At 40.9% G+C, this 21,068-nt stretch overlaps 1 protein-coding gene across 5 annotated transcripts in view; it reads right to left on the bottom strand.

Moving 5' to 3' along the window:
- The window catches only part of robo3 (roundabout, axon guidance receptor, homolog 3 (Drosophila)), a 172,494-nt gene that overhangs the window by 83,623 nt on the left and 67,803 nt on the right, over positions 1-21,068 (bottom strand). The window contains exon 1 of one of the 5 annotated variants that reach the window (XM_076888927.1): positions 11,859-12,423. The exons of the other annotated variants lie outside the window; for them this stretch is intronic. Within the exon in view, the coding sequence (XP_076745042.1) occupies positions 11,859-11,922 (64 nt within the window). The 5' untranslated portion in view covers positions 11,923-12,423. Of the gene's footprint in view, positions 1-11,858; positions 12,424-21,068 lie in introns of those variants that run through there. 5 annotated transcript variants of the gene reach the window in all.

The raw sequence follows: 21,068 nt of genomic DNA, 5'->3' as shown, positions 1-21,068 counted from the left end.
CAAGGATATTTGAATTTCTAAGGCAAGTAGCACTGCTCAGCTACTGAGCTCAAAGTGAGCGTAGACGTACGGTATGTAACGGATAAGGGCAAGGCTGGAAAAGATGAACTCCAATCAGGTTAAATGGACAGTTTGGAGTCTCGACAGTCTGACTGCTTGTCTTGAGAAGACTTTCTAATAGGAACGTCTGGGCCCTCTAAGGACCTATTAGCTCCCGTCCATCGTGTAATACAGCAGGATGGCAGCAACTCTCAATGATACATGTGAGATAATAAAGCCACAGGGATGCTCTAGGAGTCTATCCTGTGAGAACTGCAGTCTGGTTAACAAAGAGTGAAGAAAAGATGCAATACTGTCTAAATTATCAAATCAAAAACAGATACTGTGTGAGAGTTCCTGTTTAGATCCTGTTGCGAAAATTGTTTTTATTTCCTAATTAAAAAACTGGACAAAGAAATACAAGAAATGCAATATGAAACTTTCTGCAGCTTTGCAGTCACCACATCCCATCTACAGGAGAAACTTCAAGACATTCTCATCACGGCTAAAGAACAGGACTATTGGCAATAATGAATTATGTAACGCTGTACAATGTAAGGATAAAGGCTGTGCAGTGTTGTTTTGTTACACTGCTGAATGAAGGGTAAATTTAGACAAAGGGTAAATTCTTGGGAGTAACCAAGGAAAAGTCAACAAATTAACATGTGGATATAATCTAAGTGCAAAATCTCAGGCTCCTTAATGTCATCCTCTCCAAAAACAGGTATGGGCAACAGTTCATCAGTAGTAACATTTCTGGCAGACTGAGAATTGCAGATTGAGCCCAACCAATACATTAGTGGGGGCAATATATAAGATATCAGCTATTTGCTGATATACTAGCCTCAGCACATAAAGAATAGACAAGAGAAACACCTTATAAGCACGTTAGAAGGGTTGATAATGCAGTCTGTTCCCCAGAGGGCAAAGTAACTAAGTACAGTAAGTTATTAATTCACTTGTTGTGACTTGTAAATAACTACACTTGACAAATGATTTGAGTGTCTGAAAGATTCAGATCAAGTTTTTAACTCACCAAACGTTCGGGTCAGTGTTGATCCTACATCTGTATCAGCTGACACTAATCTAGACCAACCAGACTTTCTAATATTTCCAATTATTGTCATCTTTACTTCACTTTCTGCAAATATCTCTCAAGACTATGTCTGAAAAATATCTTTAATTGAACTGTTTCTGATGCATGAACTGTAATCTCTCATCTATGAGGGGAACCCCCCACCAACACCCCACCCTCACTGCATCTACAAACTCATTAGCCTATAGTGATAATGCTGGCAGGGCTGTGATCAATCGCGGCTTCTGGTAAACCTAGTGGAGTTTTTCTTTTTCAGGTTTAATCAACTACAAATGTGCTACAGGTGTGCTGTCTATCTGCATTGTTACTACATCACAGTAATTCAAAGAGCAGATAGTTGGACATCTTTACCATAAAAATTAAAAGTAAAATAAATGGAAATAAATAAATCAGATCTAATTTTTTTTACATGTCAGTATGTTAACATATATGCGATTATGTATTTTGAAATTTTAGGAAACCTGTTGCATTTGAATTTGCCTGCCACTTAAAAATGTTACTCCCTTTACGTTCGCTTCTCTTCTGTAGCACTAGCTATACTGAAGCACCACAACCAGAACATCTCTGGATTGTTGATGAGTGGGTACAGTAAATGATATGCAAGTAAATGTACAGTAAATGATTTCTTAAACCTCCTACGTCTATAGGATTCTCTTTTATGTGTTATTGTTCCTTAAAAATTGGATTTGAATTGGACTGGAAGGTGGACAATGATGTAGAATATTAACTCTCCTCAAATGTGCTAAACACAAAGTAGCAAGTCTGTTTTGAAAATGTGAGCAGAAAATAAGGATAACTTTCTCAAAGTGTAGTAAGTAAAAATCAAATGAATTCAGTCGCCTCGAGGCGCTTAAATAAATCCTCAAGTGCAGGTACCAAAAAATAAAACACTTAAGTGCAGTATTTGTACTTCAGTAATTCCCACCCCTGCTTATATACTTACAGACAGTTAAGTCTGTAAGTATTTATGTCCTTCCATAACAGCCTTTCTTCAGCTGTAAAGTGGGATGATACAGTAACTTGATTCTTACTTGGTGTAACTACAAAGGTGCTTATTCCAGGAAATAATTCGTCCTATTCAGCATGAAATTTCACTTCTTACCTGATGAATCTGAAGCACCAGACTCAAAATCCAAGAGCTCAGCCCAGAAAGCACTCTGTATTTAGAATATTTGGTAAATGGTAAATGGCCTGTATTTGTATAGCGCTTTACTAGTCCCTAAGGACCCCAAAGCGCTTTACACATCCAGTCATCCACCCATTCACGCACACATTCACACACTGGTGATGGCAGCTACATTGTAGCCACAGCCACCCTGGGGCGCACTGACAGAGGCGAGGCTGCCGGACACTGGCGCCACCGGGCCCTCTGACTACCACCAGTAGGCAACGGGTTTATATATATATATACATATATATTTAAATATATATATCCTGAAATATCAGTAGAAATGCAGAAACTTTCAAACATCTTCAATGATTTTCACAAACAGGGGGAGTTAATTAAACCCGTGAGGGTGACGGAGAAATAGCGAGGACAGTGAGTTCACAAAACAAATGAAAAACTGGGAAGAAAACAGCCGAGGGGAGCACCAACCACCACTGCAATGTCCTTTCTGTAATGGAGCCAGAAAAAGTATCGAGCTAGAACTTTGTCTCATCTAGTACAAGAATAAATGTCTTGGTGTGTCCTGTGCTTTTAAAAGGAGTACAAAAGAAAAATCACAGATATCTACAGTTGATTCCGAGCCCCAGTCCTGCCTTATTGCACAACAAACACAAGAGACCTTTCATCATTTACTTCTTCTTAAATGATAAAAAAAATCAGAACACCCAGTAACCCGGGATCTGTCCAAATGGTACAAGACTGGGGCTGATGATTGATCTGCATTTGATCACCGCACCACTGGCGTCTTCCAAGACATAAAGTAGAAAGATATCTATTCTGTATCTTTCAAGAACACCTGGACAATTAATTGAAAATGAATCAAAGCTAATTCAGAACCTCTAATTGTGCTCTAAAGTGATTTTGATTGAAGGCACATCACCCATTGCTGACAGCATTTTCCAAACACAGATGGCACAGTGATGGTCAGACTCATGCAGCAAATCCAAGAAGGGTCCTCATTTTGTCTGATATTTGTACAAGGCTCAATCTTGAGGTCAACACAAATCTTGCGCTGCAGCCATAAGTACAAGCTGTCTCCAGCATGCAGCCCACCCCTGAGCAAACCACAGCGACTCACAGAAGGTTTCAGCGCATTAGTGGAGCGTGAATCCAGTCCACTAGTCAAATTATAGGACACACAGAAAACAAATATTATATTATGGAAAACCATGTAAGGAGCTCTGAAACGCTCTTTACTTAGTTTGTCAAAGAAAATTCTCACTAAGAAGAATCTTCGCAATTAATAATTGATTTATTTCTGGTTTGCAAGTTAAAAGAATCTAAACTATGAATAAAAACTAGAGCAACAAGCTGAAATCATGAAATTTAGAACATTTCTATGTGCAAAAGTATAATAAATAACACAATAAATAAATTAAAAAAGGATCAAAATATGTGATAACTGAACTTCTACCAATGGCCCGATCACCTCACTTGTATCTGTAAATTTCATATTATAAAGTGCTGTGAAAATGCAGCAAGGAAGTTAGGTATAAAAGTTCTATTGAAATACATAACAACACTGTGTATGTATCAGAAACGTTTGGTTGACGATGGCCTTGGAGGGAAAAGGACATAAAACGTGGACGGCACTCCAGCCCAGCGAGTCTTCCAAACCAGACAGGCTGAGAAATGCCTTTCATTTCAATGTGAAGGACTTGAAAATAAATCAGAATACTGCAATACATCAAACACTGCATTCCTTATCGCTCTGTGGTGATTTGTGGTAAAGAAGACAGATTAACCCAGGCTCTGCCTTAGCAAGTCAAATTAAGCCTAAGATGAGCTAACCCTCACACTGCGCTCAAGATAACCGACCTTCCCTCCAGAGTCTGCTCCTTCTGGTTAGAAAAAGTCTCTTTCTGTTGAAATAAAAGTACCTCTGACTGGCTAACAGGGGGAGCGTAATAATCTTTAAAGAGGGAACAGTGGAGTGAAGAAGATGCTGTAATTCCTTTTCCTCTCCTATTTTTCTTTGTAAAGATTTCTTGTTTTACAGTTCCTCCACCTTCTATTTACTGAAGCTGCAGGAAGTGATTTGGAAATGTGTATTCAAAGTTAAACTGGCAGCAGCGAACGAGGCAAGCTGCAGTTTTTTCCTCCAGCTTTGTACTCTTTAACCCTCTGGGGAACATAAAATGAAGTACTTGCATGACAATACAAAGTGGCTTTAACTGAGCCCGTGTTGATGCTAAGCATCTAAATGAGTGGGGTCAACTTTGGAAAAGGAACTTCTGTGTTTTTTATACTGTCTCTGCTGAGGTCGTGAACAGTTTGGTGGGAAAGGGGCCGAAGCTGCTTCGTCCTGCTCCTTTCTTTGAAAAGCAGGGATCATGGAAATGTGAGTGAGAATGGCCCTGTGAGTATAGCCTCTTCCTCTGGTGAAGAACCTGTATGAGCTGGATGTTCGTGCACGCTGACCAGGCAGAAGCTTGAGAGCAAAGTGCATTTTCTGCTCCAACAGGAAGAAAGCATTTTCCCACTAAAAATGTTCCTGGTGGTACAAGATGCCTGAGAGACTAGAAAGTTGATTAAGCTTTGATTTACTTCCACCTACAGAAACAAGACTGAAGGGCTGTGAAATGTCTTAAAAATTGACATTTCTACTGTTTACTTTGAAACATACAAGACCCCACCTGACATTTTGGTATGAATGATCATAATAATGTGGGGGATGTTTCAGCTAAACTATTCTTTCCAGCCCAGCATCCTTCAAGTTATCACAGACCTTGTCAGTTGGAGCTCCAGCAGCCCGATGGTAACAAGCATCGATTTTGTTTTCTGCTCACTCCACCAAAGCGGTTTCAAGCTTTGAAAGAAGAAGAGAACAGCAACTGTATTTGGTGACTGAACTCCCACACTTCATCCCATTTCACTGTAAGTGCTCTTTGTGATGAGCGCAGAGCGGGGGTAGGTGGGTGGGAAATATAAGCATGGAGATAGTTAGTGGATGGTTTGGCTCCAGAAAGGCTGTATGATGATGGCACGATTGTTCATTATCTCTAATTATCTGTCCATTAGTGATCGCTGACGAAGGTGCAGTCTCTCAGTCGTGTCAAAGAGGAAATCCTCGAGGGGACTCCAAGACAGGAACAAGGCTGGTTGTGGGTGGCCAAACACATCAGTGAGGAAATGCCACTGGTTTCCTGTCCCACAACAGTATATTTCAAGATTAGCCCCTATTGGATGTGTGTCCCCTTATACAAACAGACACAAATGTGCAGGCTGGCTGCTATCTCTCTGAAAACACACATCACACCACATCGTATTTTGAGGGAGGAAAGGGTCGAGACAACGACTTCCTGAAGAGGATCCACGACATCACTAACATGACAAAAATAAACTACGGTGCGTGGTTTTATTTTGTTTTACTGACTCTTAGCTTGCTAGTCAAACATGAAATAATCTACATGGAGAGTGCCTGTATTATTAAAAAACAGCTCATGAGACCATGATAGCAATTAGCTCAATCATATATGATACACATTTCCAAGACCCTTTATTTAAGTGGTAAGATGCAGCCTTGACATACTGTTGAGGACATTTCAAGTAACACTGGTCCTGATGTATCATTAAGTCATGAAGTGAAAAGCTGTAAAGAGCAAGAGCTGGATTAACATCCAGCTGCTGTCACTTCTATAAGTGCTACAAATTCAAAAGGTTTTTGAGGTGAAGGTAAGGTGCCTATTAAAGAAATCAGTCAATTAGTCATAGCTATCAATCACCCACCAGGGCAAACAAACAGCCATAGAGACACTCAAAGTCCTCCTATCCCCAACTCGATGTGTGTATCGACACCGTCGTCAGAAAAAAAAGTTGTCCCTGTCAGTTTTTTACCTTGCCATTAAATCATCAACAGTAGCTGTCAGTTTCTGGCTACTACGGCATCACCTTGACACATCCGTGTAGAAAATAATCCATTATCAGGTGGCTTTTTCTCATGCAGAGCTTTTGAGTGCCAGACTCACAAATATATCCACAGCACTGAGTTACTGCTCTGACAGCTGTGGCAGTACCCACGGGCTTTTTCTTTGACTCTCCAGCAGTCAGAGTTATGTCACTGCTTCAAACATCGGCAGATAACATAAACAGGATAAACATGAAATCTGACTGGCTGCTTCACCAGTCAGATTTCATGATGACCTCACCCTTTATTAGACAGATAGTCAGACACTGAAGCGATAAAAGGATGAGGAGTGTAAGTGTTTGTAAGAACAATGCAAACACTGCTTACCCATATGGAAAAGAAATAGTAAAAACTTATAAAAGACTTGCATAAGATGTGGCCTACTTCATATAGTGAATCATATAAGGCTTACAGTGGGGCAAAAAAGTATTTAGTCAGCCACCGATTGTGCAAGTTCCCCCACTTAAAATGATGACAGAGGTCAGTAATTTGCACCAGAGGTACACTTCAACTGTGAGAGACAGAATGTGAAAGAAAAATCCATGAATCCACATGGTAGGATTTGTAAAGAATTTATTCGTAAATTAGGGTGGAAAATAAGTATTTGGTCACCTCAAACAAGGAAAATCTCTGGCTCTCACAAACCTGTAACGTCTTCTGTAAGAAGCTTTTCTGTCCCCCACTCGTTACCTGTATGAATGGCACCTGTTTGAACTCATCATCTGTATAAAAGACACCTGTCCACAGCCTCAAACAGTCAGACTCCAAACTCCGCCATGGCCAAGACCAAAGAGCTTTCGAAGGACACCAGGAAAAGTATTGTAGACCTGCACCAGACTGGGAAGAGTGAATCTACAATAGGCAAGCAGCTTGGTGTGAAAAAATCAACTGTGGGAGCAATCATCAGAAAATGGAAGACATACAAGACCACTGATAATCTCCCTCGATCTGGGGCTCCACACAAGATCTCATCCCGTGGGGTCAAAATGATCATGAGAACGGTGAGCAAAGATCCCAGAACCACACGGGGGGACCTGGTGAATGACCTGCAGAGAGCTGGGACCAAAGTAACAAAGGTCACCATCAGTAACACACTACAACGGCAGGGAATCAAATCCCGCAGTGCCAGACGTGTTCCGCTGCTGAAGCCAGTGCATGTCCAGGCCCGTCTGAAGTTTGCCAGAGAGCACATGGATGATACAGCAGAGGATTGGGAGAATGTCATGTGGTCAGATGAAACCAAAGTAGAACTTTTTGGTATAAACTCAACTCGTCGTGTTTGGAGGAAGAAGAATACTGAGTTGCATCCCAAGAACACCATACCTACTGTGAAGCATGGGGGTGGAAACATCATGCTATGGGGCTGTTTTTCTGCCAAGGGGACAGGACGACTGATCCGTGTTAAGGACAGAATGAATGGGGCCATGTATCGTGAGATTTTGAGCCAAAACCTCCTTCCATCAGTGAGAACTTTGAAGATGAAACGAGGCTGGGTCTTCCAACATGACAATGATCCAAAACACACCGCCCGGGCAACAAAGGAGTGGCTCCGTAAGAAGCATTTGAAAGTCCTGGAGTGGCCTAGCCAGTCTCCAGACCTCAACCCCATAGAAAATCTGTGGCGGGAGTTGAAAGTCCGTGTTGCTCGGCGACAGCCCCAAAACATCACTGCTCTCGAGAAGATCTGCATGGAGGAATGGGCCAAAATACCAGCTACTGTGTGTGCAAACCTGGTAAAGACCTATAGTAAACGTTTGACCTCTGTTATTGCCAACAAAGGTTATGTTACAAAGTATTGAGTTGTATTTTTGTTATTGACCAAATACTTATTTTCCACCCTGATTTACGAATAAATTCTTTACAAATCCTACCATGTGGATTCATGGATTTTTTTTTCACATTCTGTCTCTCACAGTTGAAGTGTACCTCTGGTGCAAATTACTGACCTCTGTCATCGTTTTAAGTGGGGGAACTTGCACAATCGATGGCTGACTAAATACTTTTTTGCCCCACTGTATATGATTTACTCATGAAAGTGGCCACTTTCATATATTGTTTTAGTAAGTATCCAAAACATACAAGTTTCATTTATATAATTTTTCTAGGGATCTTATATCTGTTTTCACTCTTGTATGCTTTTCATACAAGTTTCACACAAGACAGATACAAACTTTATAAGATTTATATATATCTTTTCCATATGGGTAATCATCCAGGTAAGCAAATCCCATTAAGTTGAATGTGTTCATATGGAAGAAATGTTTTGTCACTCATCCAAGTAACTGAAGGTCAGCACCACTGACTAGCAATGGGCTGTGCGCTCAGATTTGTGTCTCACTGCCAGCCTGAATGCAATTCGCACAAACAGTTATTATATTTAAGGGAGAATTATTTTTTCACAGAGGGCAGGTAGGTTTGGATAACATATTTCCCTTTTTAAGTGAAATGATTATTCAAAAACTGTACTTGAGATATCTTTGTCTGAAATCTAATGTTAGGGGTAATCCATCTGTCTGCAGCCCAAGGCTGGAAGCTTAGGTATACTGTGTTGGGCCCTAAAGGCAGTTGCACTTGAGACCTTCAAGGAGTAGGGAGTGCTACGGTAACTTGGCCTGCCAGCACCCGCTGCTAAATAGAGATGAGTTTAAGTCCTTTCCCTTGATGCCTGATGAAGAAGGAGCTCAGTGTTTGTTGATTTTGGCTCGCTGTGGTAGGAACATGCAGCATAGATAATAAGCAGTGCCATTAAGAGAGGGAGCGCAAGCCTTAGTTTGCAGATGAACGAGCAAAAACACCCCACTGACATGTTTACAAAGTGCTTTTATTTATTTACTACAGCCCAGTACACAAATAACTTGTTATTAATGCATCATGAGGTGCAGTCAATCTGATGTGTAATGGATATTTGTGACTGTGAAATTCTATTATCATGGGTACGCATAATAAGCGGCTGTTCAACGACTAGCATACGCAAATTCACCTCATGTTTTTTTTAGCATTACTTATTATTCATTTCTAGAACTGGTTGACCAGCAGCTTGAAAAAAAAGCAAAACTACTCAAATAAGATTCAGAAAGTGGATGGATGATTAACGCTGCTGATTCTGAGGTAACAGGAGGAGGAGTTTTAGTTCCTTGCCCCGATTTCGAGTGTTATTTTTTAACCGGCGCAAGTTATGATCTTCTTGTAGCTTGAATGCTACACTGTGCCTCATTTCAGTGCATCATGCTTGAATGTATTGACAGCCTAATTGATCTGTGCAGAACAGATGGGCAGGCAGGTGGGGGGAGGAGGAAGGTACGCTCACTGTGCGAGTGCATGTTTGTTCTCGGAAATGACTACAAAGCTTTTTGTGTCTTTTTTCTTTCTGCAGAAAAAGGAATGTTGTCAATATTCCAAAAGCAAAAACAAAATGAGCTACTGCATATTGGAACGCTGTTAGGAGCCATTCCAGTCGGCAGTGATGACTGTAACATAAAAATAACAAAGTAAATCTAGGTTTACAATGTGGAGTGCAGCTGGTAAAAGTCTCGCGCTGGGCTTCCATCTGAATAGCCACCTAAATGGAACGGTGCTATCTCATTTTTGAAACACTGTACTGGTTACTGACTGCCAACAGAATTCACAAGAACTGTTTTGTATCAGTGTCCATTAGTACGTCCATGGGTTTGTGCAAAAAGCATTTTTCAAACAGCACATTCATCTCTGTGGGACACATCTTAGAAATTCGGAAAAATAAAAATACACATCTTTTTACTTTAGTCATTCACGTGGTTTTGGTTTTAGAGTGAACTGGTCTTTTTGCCACCAGGATCTAGTGGTTGTGCCCCAACTTTAAAGAGGACTACTCAGACATCTCAATACAATCTCGGCAGCAGTTATAACTCCTGTCAAACTGTCCTTGATCAATCCATTAAACCCCTCCAAACCTCCTCCACTGTAACTCACTGAGGCTGACAGCATGTCTGAAAAACCTTGTGCGCAAAATGCACAACTGCCAGAAACAGAAGAAAGGGTTTTAAACAATGGCCATCTCGGTAATTGTGCTATTTCAGCCACATTACACCCCACGGTACTTCCCTCCCTAAAGGAAATTGAGCTGTGTGCTCAGACTGTAATTACAGAGTGGTTATCTAGGTTTGGTGTCGGCTATTTCATCTGGCAACTAGTCTGGTGAGGACATCCACATTGCAACAAAGCAGCTGTTTTCAGCTCCTGCCTTGAAGTCACATCAATAAAGTACATTGTAAACACATGAGTCACTGACAGTCATTGGAGAAGAGTTTCCTGAGGTCATCGAGGTGACTGATAGTGACAGCGGTGATTGGCAGATTCCAGTGTCATATTACTGGAAAAACAGTCTGAGACCAGACTCTGTGACTCTGGCTCCGCATGAACGGCCCCTTCACACGAAGACGAGGGATGGAGAATCATTCCTAAACTCTTCTTGGGGGGGGGGGGGGGGAGTCTGCTGCTAAAAACAGTACAGTTCTCTCTTTTTTTTAACTCACCATGTGTTTGCTAAAGTGAAAATAAGCAGCTTTAATCCAGCCTTTATAGTCCCAGAGGAGCATCTGGAGTCAGTGAAGGAGCACTTTCACAGATGCTGAGTTCATAGGCAATGTTTACAGGCTTGTAAAAGGGAGCCTCAGCAGTGGGGCTGGGCCCAAAGACACCACACTGACACAAACGATATCATCCCACTTGTGTCAAAAAACATTGCTTTAGTACGTCACACATGGAGGTTCATCTGTGCTGAACACAGACATGAATGCATGTTGACAAAGAGCCTGTAGCCAACTGGCAGCAATTTCAGTTATACACGTGTGATTGATGGAGGATCTGAGGATCCAGCAGTCTCATTTAAACATATCTCTATCATCCCAGAGGTGTCTGATGTCTACAAGAAAGAGCCATACTATGACTCGTAGTGTGCGTATGTGGCAGATTTCGCTTCTGAAAGCTGAAATCAAAAGCACCATATGCATACGTCTGAAGACAGAGTCATGAAACAACAAAAGCCAATATTGTGCATCATACATTTATATCCAGGGATTCGGTGACACTTAAACCTACACTGTTTGGTACTCTCCACCACACAGACTGGGACATAGAGGAGCTGCTTAACATTTTACACGCAGCAGCAGCTGGTAAAGGCTTTTTCCACCAAACCTTGTACAGTAGCAAGAAAGCATGCATTTTTTAGCAATGCTGTCCACAGAGGGATTCAAACTTTCAACCCTGCCACACTCACTTACAGTAGTGGAGAAGAAACTGAAGGGTTTTTGTTTCACAATTGCATTGTGTCCATAATTCATCTAATGGGCCCAATGCTAGAGATAAATGAGCCAGCAAAGTCAGATTTCTGTGGGGAGCAGATGCTGGTGATAATCCAGTATCCCCTGGGCAGGTCACACAGTAAAGCTGCATATGGGCTACTCTGCTGTCTGTTGTTCCTAAGTGGCCTTTTAAGTGACATCATCTAGGAGGATTACTCACTTATGCACAAATGCTGACATAAAGGGGGCTTCCTACAAGATCAGCTGACTGATGTGAAATAGTAACTTTGTAAACTTTATAACGGACATTGTACAAGTGTTTTGTTTGTTTGATAACCATAACCACAAAATAAGCAATTTAAAACTTACCATATGCCAAACTTCCGAGTGCAAATACAACCAGTAAGGGAACCAGAGCCGGACTGTACTCCATTATACAAATGTGCACATAGGTAGATAAGGTTGGTGGCAGTCTTTAGGCTGTCAAACAGCAGCAGCAGCAGCACTTATAATTTCCACACAGACCCACAAATGAGCGCCAGCCTATGGTATGAAATGTCAGCAACTAGCAGCGGACTCCGCAGGCAGCATCTCAGCCGCTCTACAAATAAACCACAAGTTCAAACTTTAATCCCTCAACGCTTCTGCAAAATCTGCGTTTAGTGTCGTACAAAGCAAGCTGCAGGTGATGATCGGAGGGGCGGCTGAGAGTAAGGTGAAGGCGGCGCCCGGTCAATGAGTCCCGTTTTTTCCTCTTTTTGTTTGTTTTTAACAGAGGAGAAACATTCATCAGGGCTTAGTCCTGTAGAAAAACAGCCCCAAAGTAGCCGGAGTCATCGTACCAGGACGAAACGTCCACTTTGTTAAAAGCTCAGCTCCATGTGTGTCACTGCTCCGTCCCTCTCTGTCGCTCCGCCACCAGCACTGAGCCTCAGCAGCAAACAGTGCGCTCCCGGAGCCAAAGCGCACCACGGTAACAGTGGCCACAATGGCATTACCGGCTTCCGCTTGTGCTTTCAAAATAAAATTCTAATGAAGCAACCTGATGCAATGCCTACGGCTATATTATAAATTGATAAGTTAGAGAAGCATATCTTTAAGAGGGTAATCACTGGAAAATGAATATTAAAAAACAGCTGTGTTAATGCCAGTGGAGCCGGCAGGTCCTGACTGACCTAACAAAATGTGAACGATTGGTTACAGAAATCATTCAACCTGTCAGGGTTGAATGGCACCTCATCTAATAGTTTCGACTCCGGAATATCTATCTATCTATCTATCTATCTATCTATCTATCTATCTATCTATCTATCTACACAGAGAGAGAGGGAGAATCTACACTATTAACAAAAGCACATCTCAGTTAAGCTGTGACAAAACCACCAGCCTGCTGTAACAGTATGCTGAAGGCAGACTCAGCATGCCTCCGGTTCATCCTTGTTTAATTCCGACTAACTTTACCACTCCAGTACCATTCTCTTAAAGGGCCAGTGCGCTCAATTTCAATGCGTATGTTGCGGGAGCCTCCGAGGGACCATTACAGTGAAACCTTGTCAGGCTATGTATGTAATGTTCGTATACCTTCTAACCAACAAAACACGATAGGACCATGACCAGTTAGTCATTTCTGTTAAATTCAGATTTAAATAAACTTCAGGGTCTTAGAGACACAACAGAGGCAACTACAGTTGAAGCAAAACGTTTGTGAACCTTCTCGTAACTCCCATAACATCTGCCTGGATTAATAATAAAATGGCAAAAGTTACTAATGGAAATATTTACTTGTTTTTTTTTTTTTTCAGCCATTACTGTGGGTGATTACTCAGTGTGCTTGATCTGGACATGAAAAGTAGATACGGTTAGTGTTTCGTCAGATTGTATTTTGGCTATAATTGTAACTTAGATGAAGATTAGAGACGAGTAACCAATACAGAATCCCACAAGTAATCCAAACAGTTTTGTACTTTGTCTCTGTTACTCCGTTTCTGTGTCCTCCATGCGCTGGTAAGATGTTTCCCACTTAAGCTGTGAATTTTCCTCAGCATTGAGAAGAAGTCACCATGCTGTTCAAAAAAGTCCAGATGTATAATATGCAATCAAAGACAGCTTGGACACTTTATCTTACATCTATATAGTTATATATATGAATATTTTGCATCCTTGAACACGCTATGAAGAGCATGAATGCTAATGTAGTGCTGCAAAGATTCATGATCTTTGCATTCATTCAGAAACCACCTTTTTTTTTTCTTAAACTGAACTCATAATACTCAATGAGGCGCAAATGTCAGCTTTTATCTCATGGCTGTTATCTAAACACACAGGCATAAATAATTTTGGCAATAGTTTGAATCCAAATGCAAATTTCTCTTACATGTGTACGACCTTTGATTGTGCCGACTGTGATGCTATGTATACAAATAAGGCGATAGAAATGACTCAGGCACTAAAAGATGCAAACAAGCCCCCCACACTGCTGCAAAATGTCACTATTTATCTGAGCACAGGCTCTGCCTGCAACTGATGGAAAGCGAAAAGCAATATTACATGTGCCAGGAGATACGGCAAACTGCAGCCAATGAAACTTGACTTAAGAGCCACAATTCTGCAATAAGGAATGATTGGCTAGAGTGCTGTTGAGCTGAATAAATATTAGGGGTCAGAAAGACCTGGTAAACACACAGCTCTTGACATTTATAGAAATGCATTGAATGGTGGTTTGCATCAAGCTGCGCATACTAAGTTGAGCTTTAACACATTCTGTCTCGCTGTGTTCTCAGCATTGCATGAAACAGAAATAATTCCACATCAGTAAGGTCACAGTGTCTGCTGCAGAGAGCTGAAAATAAATTCTCTCTTTTTGGGTTAACAGGAAAAATGAGAAGCAAGCGCCACTTAAACACCCCTGATATTTCTTTCATGTTTTATGCATGTACATGTTTAATTTAATTGCAGAAACTGATTAATTGAGCATTGCTCTGTGATTGAATAAAACATGATGAGGCCCTCCACTTAAACGCATTTCCGTTTGTCTGTGACTGATGCCGCTACTTTGGTGCTTTCATCAAACATTTGGCATAGCTGTCAGTGGAATCAAGCACTCCATGAATTCAGACTAATTATCCACATTAGGAACTGAATTACAATGACAGCCCATCAGTGTGGATTGGTGCTGTGCAACACATTTGCAGCTGAGCCATAGACCACAGAGTTTTGCCCTTTCCACGCACAAAGATTTGCGTGTGGAAAGGGCATAATTTTTGCTATTCATTTGAAAGCATTGTAAAGGCCACGTAGAGTCAACTTTTGTGAAATGCCAGCATTAAAACATTTCCTGGAATTCCTGGCAGCATAGGAAAAGACGGCCTCTATAATATATAGAGGCTAATTGATGGTTTGGTTGGCAGGAGACTTTTCATTGCCCTACCTCTAGACCAGCCAGTGTTTGAACAGAGTCTCTGGAATCTACAAACAATAAATGTCAATCCAAATAAAAAAGAGTGTTTCCACAGTTGTTTAGAACAGATCCACTGAAAGAGTTGAATTCAGCACATGGCAAGCACGCTTCAAGACAAACGTATCGTCATATTAAGTAATGCACTGGGCAGCTGAGCCTACATTTATAAATAAACTAATGACTTTAAGTGAAAGGAGCCTATGATGTATGAAGGATCTTTTTTTCCCCTCTTTTGGCCGAGGCTGCACTGTTTCTGCAGGCTGTTTAACTGTTCCACTCTGAATGGCTTTCAAATGCCTTTCAGAAGAGTGAGAAATATCAAGCATCCCCCAAACATCAATTTATGGAAACCAAATCAGGCTTTCAGACCAACGTACCACACACATATCATTTACATATAAGCTCCAAAATAATCAAAAGGAAAGAGACTTGTTATTTAAAAGTCTATTCGTTTATTTAAGATGAGACAGAGCTCATTTTGCATGCATGTGTGATGCAAACAACAAACTATCAGTGCTTTGTCATTTTAAGGAAAATTAATCTCTTGCACTTCTCACCATGAAGGGTTTTCTAAAGAGTGCTTTCAGTATATGAAGCTGTCCCAATGGCATTGAGTAGTTGTGGAGACAGATTAATTCTTAAAAAGTATACAATTTCTTTTGGCTTCATCCTTCTTCTTTAAGCAGCATTGTTGTAGGTCAAACCTGATGATTCATGAAGTGTCATGTAGAAATGTATTACTTCCTGTCCAAGGATGTCTATAGATGTGACTGACTCTGAGGACAGAACAATAAGTGACCTTGGAGATGTCCATTAAATGGAAAATGACATATTTTGTTCTTTCTTTGTGTCTTTTAAAATAGGGGGTCATTTTAAGGAGCCAGTACATGGCTAGTAGAGGACCATTGTAAGTACAATAGGTGGATTTATTGTTGTGTTTTTAAAGAATGCATTATATTCATCATATGCATTGTGTTCCAGTTTTCCACTTTTAGAGTTGAACAAATAAAGACACAGTAGACATTGAGACACTGATAGTCCACATGATATGATATTCCCAGGGTGTGGTTGTGTTTTTGAGATGAGCATTCTTATTATATTTGAGTTGTGCTGCCAATTACAGTTTTTGTTGTACAGTTTTATTGTTTAACTTTGAAGGATAGTTTTGCTTTGCTTTGTTTTTTTTAACCTAGTTTTACTTCCTGCTTTTTAAATTAGCTGCATGTGTACTTTTAGTTCTTTGTCACATTATTTCACAGCCTTCCTCCATCTCTCTGTCTTGGGTCGTCTCATCTAATTTCATGACCTTTTGATGTAAAGATGGAGCGCTACACATGGCAAACCTTGGTATTTTCTTTTCTCGAATTTGCCAACATAATTTTCTCCTGTTCGTTACTGGAAGGCAAAAAAGATTTTCCTTATTTTCGCGCTTAAAAGACCATATGAACTGATGTATTGTTCTTCCCACAGAGAAATGGCCAACATCCTTTACCAGAACCACTTCCTTCCTGGCTATAAATCACCATTAATGTATAAAAACAGTGATGGCAGTCCTGATATTGCTGGGAGTGTTCAAGGAGCAGTTTTGCATGCCGACAATTACAAGAGCTGATAAAGCTGAGGAAGAGGGAAAGTAAAAGTCTCTCAGATATATACGCCCACAGCTGTTGATGTCAGAGATTAGCCTTCTGTGAATTCATTGTGCAAATGCTTAAAATAATTGCTATTTAGCTGCCCCAAACTTGAGCTCTGATTTAAAGCTAAAAATGTTTTTTCAACAATGCAAGTTCATCTTTTAAAGTACCTTTAAAATCCCTGAAAGGCTAACCTTGAGAGAACACTTTTAAGTTGGAAATAGCCAAAACTTGAAGCAGAAAATAACAGACTATTAAGATGGAATCAGTGGCACACTGCCTACGAGGCACTCTGTACATTCTGAATCACATGCATATGCCCCTATATCTGATGATGCAGCAGAGCGGGGAGAATAAGTCATTAAGACTATTGCTTATAATCTCGGTAGGCAGACCCACTCGTGGTGAAATCACTGTTACCTTAAAATGCCATTAAATGCTTATCATCTGCATCTATAACGAGACATTTGAACCTTTTCAAGGTTTCTTCTCCATTTCTAGTAATGAGACCCCCATATGTCTGCACCTTTTTTTAAACTCATAGCGGGTAATAAGAGGACAACCCCCTCAAGAGGATCCAATGAACGAATTCTAGTATAGATTAATTGATTAGGAGGGTGGCGCTCTAAGATGACAATATATCTCTTTATTGATCCACCTTTCAATGGGAATGGCTGTTATCCAACTTCCCTCAGGGATGAAAAGAAAAAAGAGGAAAAAAATACGAGGGGGAGGTGGTAAAGCAGTCCAGCTATTAGGTGGGCAACTAATTTCCTGTTTCTCTTGCTGGCTTTTCTCAACTTGGATTCAGTCCCACAGTGTGAATAAAAGGAAATATGGGCAAGAGATCCAGTGGATTGCCATTTAGACTAGAGCTCTATTGTCTCTCTACTGTCTCTGCTCCTATAAGAATCCATTTCTTTATCTCCACTTCTTCTCAGAGACCTCTTTCTTTGCCATCACTCTATATTGAGAGCACCCCCCCCCCCCCCCCTCGCCCCAACCATTAATTTTAGGGCTGTGAAGCGAGACGCACCTTCTGCTTTCTCCAACGCTCTCTGCATATATACGAACTGATAGGGGTATATGACAGGGCTGGGCGTCCCGTCTGTTTGCCACCACACATTATGATGAGAGGGGCAGATTGTGGTGTCAAAGCAAACATTAAGCTCTTGTTTATCTGCTGGGGTTAACCATCCAGTGGGTTTCATATACTGACTGTATTCTGTAATGAGTGGGGATGAGGTTTGGCACTTGTACTATAAGCTGTGTGGATGTCTCTCTGAAGACAGTAGCTGAATGGGTCACCAACAGCAGAAACTGGTTATGATGAAGGACCAAAATGGGTAATAAAAGCGGTTATTTTGAATGACGGACAACAATTTTGCATTTTATGACTTGGCTGTCCTTTCAATTTGTGAGATGACGAGGACATGGAGGAATCCTGAATGCGTTTGTATTGGCACTAAGCCGTAAGAGCTTCAGCAAACCTTGAAATATATTACAGCATTGGTGTCACTCTACTCTCCTCTTTACTTAATCTCTTCCACTGGGTTTTGGAACAGCCGTGAGGATTGATGTTGCCTCTGATGCATCACTTTCCTCACTGGAAACATATTTCCTTGTTTTCTAAAATGTCTGGAATAAAATTCAGCCTATTGTTACTAAAAGATGTCTTATCTTTGACACATCATGATATTCATTTTGTTGCGCTCTCCTACACAAAAACAAGCTCGCTGCTCCTCACTTTGTCAAAGATGTCTGGTGTCTATATTTCTGGTTTGTTGTCTCTATTGGCTGTGTAGCAGAGACCTCCTATGCCCCCACCTGTGGTTTAGCTGAGAGAGCTTATTGGTATAATGGCAAGTAATGAATGGCATTACCTGACCTGACAAGACTGGACTTACTGTGATGTGGTCAGTTTTAGAGCCAAAGCTTGTAGTAACAAGTGTTGTTCATGACTTTAAACTGTTGCTGTTCTTTTATTAATACATTTAGTAATATATTTGCAAATAAACCGTGAAAAAGTCATTTATGTTTCTATACTGAACAATGCAATTTTCACATGACTGCAGTATAGGATTGTATGAAGTTATGCAGGATGCAACTGTGCCCGACCTCTGCAGTTTCTTGCAGAAGATGCGCACCTTGTTCAAAATAGTCTTTTTCTCAGGCACCAAGTGGTGTCAGGACAGAGGGTCAGAGCCCACAGACGGCTAGCGCACTGTGCTGCTCTGTAATTTAGCCTCCTCTGCTTCCCCACCCCACAGAGCTCCCATCCATTCCTTTCCTGTGAGATGAAATGACTCTTCCAATTCTCCCATTCTGCACTGGGGCTGCGAGGTGGCAGGGTAGCAGGGAGATGGGTTGGTGAAGTGGCAACTGCAATTATGGCCCTCCCCACAACACACATACCCTAGAGAGCCTGAACAAAATTGTCTCCCCTCCACATACAAGCTCTTCCGACTCCATTCCATCTCTCACCTGCCGTTAACAGGCAGCCCCGGCCAGCTGTTACGGTGTGTGACAGAAGCCATTCATGCCTAGCAGCTAGCTGCCTTATTTTCAGTAGGACTACATGAAGGAAAGAAAAGGCAGTGATTCAGTAACATGCATAGTATTTCCAACTAGCAAAGTAATAATTTCACTAATTTCAATTGGATATTATTAATTTAAAAGTCTAAAAAGGATTAAAAAAAAAAAAGCTTATGAAACCAATTTTGCTGTAAAGAGAGCTGCAGAATACATCTTTCTGAGGATGCAACCAGGAAGCCAAAAACAAAATCTGTGTGACTGAAATTAGAGACTGCAACCTGAAATAATTTGCCATTTCATACTCCTGTTTCATCATATCCACTTCCAGGGAGCAGTAATCACACACATAGACAGATCAGACAATGCTAGATTTTACACAGTGATTACGAACAGACTGCCAGTCTCCTGCATTGAATTTGACCCCCCATCTCACTGGACTCCTGTGGAGAGGTAAGCTAATATTCTGTTATTACTTTAGCTATGTTTCATGCAAAGTAACCCATTATATTTCCAGGACAGAGCTGTGTTGTCTGGCAAATTGGAAAGGGAAAGTAATTACACCATGAATACACACAGCTAGCTCATTTGTTAGAACCGAAAATTGATCTAATAAAGCAAAATAACACTCACAGCAGACATTCTCATTTTAATGGGAGATGGCAAACTATAGCACAATGCTGAGTGCATACAATATCACAGTGGTCCACTAAAAGTGTAGCCTTTTACTGTTTGCCAGTCCTAGCCTCCAGTGACAGATCAAATAAGACTTGTAAGTATACCTTCATTGTGTCAAAGGTCACTGTGAATGAAAATGAAAGAGCATGACAGCACATGTGCAATCAGGAGGGAAGATCAATGCTATTCAGACCACTTTGGTTTCAGACTGCAGTGCTCACAGTTGATTGTGGTCTTAATGCTTTCTTTGATTACATTTCTTCAGGTTTCTTCATCAAAAATAAAGCTCTGGATACATTTTGGTTGTTTTTGTAACTCCTGTAGTGGTTTGCTGAGATTACTGACCCATGAGTTTGAGATTCTTTACTTTTTTGTAAATACATCATCTGATATTTCATTTAGAAACATTCCCATGAAAATTTAGCATACACGTGTAATTAATGCAAAATAATCTAATACTCTGTCTATGAAGATACTGTACGTGAGCTTTACCTACGGTCAGAGATGAGCAGAACTGTTCAAACTGTTTTAGAAGAAGACTGGAACAACTCATTCCAGACCACAGAACTATTCTGTACAACCAAGCATTTCTGGATTTACTGAGAACAGTCCCACCAGAAAAAGGACACATGGGTCAGAGTATTTTCTTGAGTTTATATACACCTATAATGTCACCACTCATTCTACCACTAGTTACTTGCCCTATTTTCTCTATTTGCCTTCTATATTGGGTGGAGTTCCAGCTTCCAGTTGATCAGACAACAGTCCAGGCTGTTTGTCAGGATTCATGGATGGCTGGGAGGTCATCTCCTAGAAAAAGAGGTCACTAGTACACATCAGTAGGAATGAGTCAACCAGATAAAGAGCAATGTTCTGTAGAAATAGTGCACAGAAAACTGTGGAACCAAGCGCTTTCAGTTGTACGTAGGGATGGGTAATGGCACCAGATACCGGTAGTTACCGGTAATAACCAGACCGAAAAGCAGCGCACATTTCGGTGCTTTATTTTCTTGAAATGTCATACACTTTGAATTCTAGCCAATCATTTTACCTTTCCAAGGATAGTAGGCAGGCCCAGGTACGTACGTCCTTTTAGAGCAGAGCTACAGATTAAAAATGCCCAAGGTGAAGCGGTCAAAAGTCTGGCTGTACTTCACAGCAAAAGATGCAAACTCAGCAGCCTGCAACAAGTGCTTTAAGGTGATACTGTGCAAAGGAGGTAACACCTCAAATCTGATGAAACACCTGGCGACGTATAGCATTTTTTTAAAAGCCGAG

Source organism: Maylandia zebra, linkage group LG10, assembly GCF_041146795.1.
Source record: "Maylandia zebra isolate NMK-2024a linkage group LG10, Mzebra_GT3a, whole genome shotgun sequence".
Lineage (NCBI taxonomy): Eukaryota > Metazoa > Chordata > Actinopteri > Cichliformes > Cichlidae > Maylandia > Maylandia zebra.
Note: the sequence above shows the minus strand (reverse complement) of the source record. Positions and strands in the feature narration are given on the sequence as shown.